Here is a 4858-nt window from a genome sequence, read left to right on the forward strand (position 1 = left end):
CTCTTTCATCAGTTATCCTTTCTAACATAATAAGGTTTGATGCACCTCTACTCTATTTATCACCATCATATTATAAGGAGCTTGATTCCCATAGAGAACTGATACTTAACATTCTCAAACTCTACCTAGAAATGCTTGCACTCTTCATCACCAAATGTCCGTATTTGGTACCACCACACTAGATCTAGCCTACTCATATTTGTTTGACGAGGTTGCCCGATCAGTCCAAGCGCAGACACCTGTACTAGAAGGCCTTTAGAATTTTTTTAAAGATAAGGATGTCCGTGTTCCAGTAATTGGTCTCTGGTTGTCATTGCTGCCTATCAAAATGTAAGGATTGCTAGGAAGGATTTTAGTGTGACATGGAGGAGAGAGAATTAATAATGTTGTTTGTTAGTTACCGTTGAATCCAAGAAGGTTGTAGTCTGAGTGAAACAGCTATCTTACACTCAGTAGAGAAGAAGAACAATGACGATGTCCAGGTTAGCTTCGGGGATGGGGTTAGAGTTCGAGAAGGGTTCATTAGTGCCGAGCTTAGAGGGATGCCTAGTCCTACGGAGCCTAACCAGTTAGGAGTGCTTGTACCAATCAAGGATTTAGCACTAAATTATATCCTCCCACGAAACAAAATACAGAACGCTAAAAAATAAAACCTATGGAGTCATGCCAGCAACTGCTCGCCTACATGTATCTCAGCATCCACCAAATGAAGAGGCTAGGATATGATTTCCATTATCTTAAAAAATAATGCATGCCAACGACTACTAACCCCAAACAGGACTCAGTCATACGACGCTGTAACGCATGATGTTGCATCACGTCCCTGCATGTGACTGTGGTGTGATCACTTGTTATTTCCATTCACTTAAATTCGATGGGGCGGAGATGTCGATTTGATCAGCAGTTGGTGAAGTCATCAGCAACTCGATTGGCCGGCCACGGCGCTCCACGACATGGACGCTGGCCTGCTCCCTCCTCACCAGAGGGACCTATCCTTCCGCCTCTCCTCCAGCAACGCGTGGTTCCGCTCGGCGCAGCAACCGCACAGCCGCCCAGTCATCATCCAGAAGGTGCCGCAGAGCGTGCGGGGAGGCCTCGAGGAGCGCTATTTCGTCCCGGATGTGGTCTCCATTGGGCCTTACCACCACGGTGTGTCACACCTAGTCGAGATGCAGCAGATCAAGGAGGCCGTGGTGCACGACTTCTGCCGCAGCGCGGTGGGGGTAGCGGGACAGGCTGCCAATTTGACTGTCGACCCGTTCCTGGAGGCGGTCCGGCCGCTGGTGCCGGAGGCGCGGCTCTGCTACGCCGACAGGTTCGACAGCATCACCGACAACGACTTCGTCAACATGATGGTCGTCGACGGCTGCTTTCTGCTCGCCGTGGTGGCGATCCTCACAGGGAATTACAATGGTGAGCACTGGCCGTGGACGCGCGGCCGCTTGCTGCGGATCATGAAGGACATCCTGCTCTTCGAGAACCAGATCCCCTGGCTCGTGGTGCGCGCGCTCATGGCGCTGCTGCAGCGCGTCCAAGTGGACGAGTTCGTCTCCAAGATCCTCGCTTACTTCGACGTCCACGGCCGCGAGCCGGCGCGCTTCGGCACGCCGTGGGACATGCTGAGCCCGGTTCACCTCCTGGACCTCGTCCACCAGCGGCACCTGGGCGGGACAGCGCCAGCGGCTGACCACGACATCCTGATCTCGAACTGCGACTACGCCCGAGCGTTCGCGCACTTCACGTCGGCCGTGGAGCTCGCGGAGGCCGGCATCCGGATCCACGGCAGAGACACATGCCGCGTGGCGGACGTCAGCGTGGAACCGGCCACGGTGCCGGCGGCGCTCCTGCTCCGGATTGGGCGGCTCGCCCTCCCACAGCTCGCGCTCAGCTGGCTGCCGCGCTGCTGGCTGATCAACATGGTGGCGCTGGAATGCGTGGCGGACCGGTCGGATGGCCAGAGCGGCGTGAGCTCCTACCTCGCCATCCTCGGCTCGCTCATCCGCGCCGAGCGGGACGTCGAGGAGCTGCGAGCCAGGAAGATACTGTTCAGCACCATGAGCGACCGTCGGACCGTCGAGTTCTTCGATGTCCTTCTCGACCCACTGCCGCGGCAGGAACTGTACCTCCGCACGCTGGAGGACATCGTCCAGCTCCGGACCACGAGGAGCGCCAGGAGTAGCATCCACTCCGTCTTCTATAGGAACAGGAGGATCATATTGACCGTCGCGCCGCTGCTCAGTCTCCTCGTCGCCATCATCGGGGTCGTGGTCAACAATTCCATCAAACACAAGTAGCCTGTAAGCAAAGCAAGTCTGGTGTCTCTCACCTAAACTCGATCGACTTCGGTGTCGGTCTGTTTGTTATGTACGTGGCATAAACTTAACAGGACCAGGGACTCGAATTCCAGCGAAATTTCGCAAAATTCGGGTTTCCACTGGTGAACAAAATTTGTCATATCGTTCAATAAAATTTGAATTTTTTTCTACGCTTATATAAGCTGAATGCTACCTTAATTGTGCATCAAATGATGTGTGTAGTGTGGTGGTATAACTCGTTTCCTGCATTCCAGTGGTCGTCTATAGGTGAAAAATTAAAGGTCACCAAAATTCCCATTCGACCGGAGATCCTTTCAATCTAAATTGTGGAAGGCAATTTTCGATTTCGATTAATAAAATATGATAATTAGTCAAGTCTTAGCGTGAGCTTTGAGATGTTGTTCCTGTTGTATATTTCTGAAAGTTTAACGTAAGAAGTTTCGTTGTGAGCCGAATCAAGCACTATAGCCGGGACTCCTCTTCCTTTTCTTGGCCGAGGCCCGTGGTCTCCCTGTCTCTTATGCGCCAGTTGCTAGGGTTCGGTGAGTGAGAAGCAGAAGTGGATAAGGTTGTGGGGCTCCTGGGGCTTGATCTAGCGGCGGCAGCGGAACAACTTCGTCTGAGTCCTTCGCTCGTCCGTGTGCGCGTTGGGCGCTACTGGCTCTGTTGCTGGCCACCGGATTGGCACAGGGACCACTCGATTGGAGGGGAAGCGCACACGTCTTGGGGTGATCTCCATCGTCTTCGTATGTGTGTGTGCAGGGCTTTTCCTTTTATCTTCTCCTCTCCTCCCCTTAATGACAGCAGATTGATGCACATTTTGGTTTTCCCCTCTATCTTTCTTCTTGGATTGGATCGGCAAGCTTGAGACTGAGATCTCCTCATGCTTGGTCGGTGTGCTTGGTACTGGGAAGAAAAAATTGGTGGTGTCCAGAGCTGCGTAGCTGAGGCTCACCCACACGTACCGTCGCAGTATGGTAGGGCATTGTATCTCTGTCTTCCTTCTCACCGGCGGCAACGGTAGGCGATAGGATTTCTGGGACTGCGACCTTCGAGTTGTGCCTTACCTCTCTTGTTCGTTCCTTCCATAAATTCTCACTGTGAGTTTTTACTCTCTTTGTCCTGAATAGTATGTTTACTTTCTTTGTCCTGAATTCATTGAAAATTGGGCATGTAGTCTAAGTACAATAGATTGAACTTGTAAACTTCTATGTTGCTTTGTTTACTCAGGCAGGTTTGAAGGTTGTGTGTTGGGACTCTCTCTGTAGTCCCTATATACCGAATTCTTTGGCTTGGTTGCATTCTTTTGCACTGTCTAGTAACCTGTAGTTCTATTTTCGTTGCTATTTTGATTGATGGAGCTGTAGAATTGTAGTCTATTCTTTTTCATCTATTGGTCTACTGCTCAATAAAACTCAGCCTTTGCAGATTCTATTTCATTTTGTAAATTTGAATCTGATCAATAGCTTTGTCCAGAAACCTTTGCCTAGTTTCAGATAATGTATGGCAAGTTCTATTTCTAGGTGTGATCTTAGCTATATACCTAGTTTTTTATGTGTATTGTGATCAGCTAGGGAGCAGAACTTTGTAGTTCTGGGGCCAGCTGTTTAGAATCCTCTGAGAGCAAATTTAATTACCTCATCTTGCTATTCATTATTACTATTATTTATACATGATGATTGTTATCTTTATTTTAGGACTGGTGGCATAATCTTCCAATTTCATGTATATATTTTATGATCTGTTGAGCTCTAGTTATGTTTTTTATGGAATATGGATATATATGCTCTTATTATCTCAAATATTACAACAATCCAGAAATTATATAGGTTCTATGATGACTAGCTCTAACTCTTCTACCCTACCTCTGTCGTCCTCGAACGTGATTGAGCCTGAGAGCTTCGATGGAACTAGCTTTAAGCGCTGGTAGGCCCAGACGAGGCTATGGTTGATGGAACTCGAACTTTTCTGGGTCCTCACCAAAGAGCCGCCCACCCCTCTGGGGGAAGCTGTGCAAGATGAGGTTGAAAGAACATGTCTCGATGCGTTAAGGGCCCGTTGGGAGAAGGCTAATGCCTCAGCCCAAGCATGCCTCTTGGCCGTCCTATCGAACAGGCTCTTCAACATCTACGTGGGGTTCAGGGAAGCACAGAAGATGCGGTAGGAGCTGAATGACAGGTATGCTAAATGCGACAACGAAAATGAGTCCTTCATGGTGGAAAGCTATTTAAACTTTTGTATGGGAGATGGCAGATCAGTCATGAAATAAATTCATGAGTTGCAGCTGATCATGCAAGACTTAGACCAGTACAGATGTGTCCTCCCTGAGAGATTTTAGGTTAATACCATTCTGGCCAAGTGCCTACTTCGTGGCGTGACTTCGTCACAGCATGTTGGCACTTAAAGCAATGATTGACTCTTAATGAGATCATTGCTGCTATAAATATCGAGGAGAAGTCAAAGGCATGCTATGGTGGGGTGAAGGTGCCCACTCAAGCTATCCTGGTCAAGCACAAGAACCAGCTTGGGAGGAATGTGAAGGA

The 4858-nt window shown here is 49.3% G+C and overlaps 1 protein-coding gene across 1 annotated transcript; it reads left to right on the forward strand.

Annotated features, from left to right (window-relative positions):
* Window positions 1–953: 953 nt before the first annotated feature.
* Window positions 954–2294, forward strand: LOC133925419 (UPF0481 protein At3g47200-like). The gene has a single exon (XM_062371354.1). It carries the CDS (start codon window positions 954–956, stop codon window positions 2292–2294), a length of 1341 nt encoding a protein of 446 aa, XP_062227338.1.
* The last annotated feature ends 2564 nt before the right edge of the window (window positions 2295–4858 follow it).

Source organism: Phragmites australis, chromosome 7 (genome assembly GCF_958298935.1).
Source record: "Phragmites australis chromosome 7, lpPhrAust1.1, whole genome shotgun sequence".
Lineage (NCBI taxonomy): Eukaryota > Viridiplantae > Streptophyta > Magnoliopsida > Poales > Poaceae > Phragmites > Phragmites australis.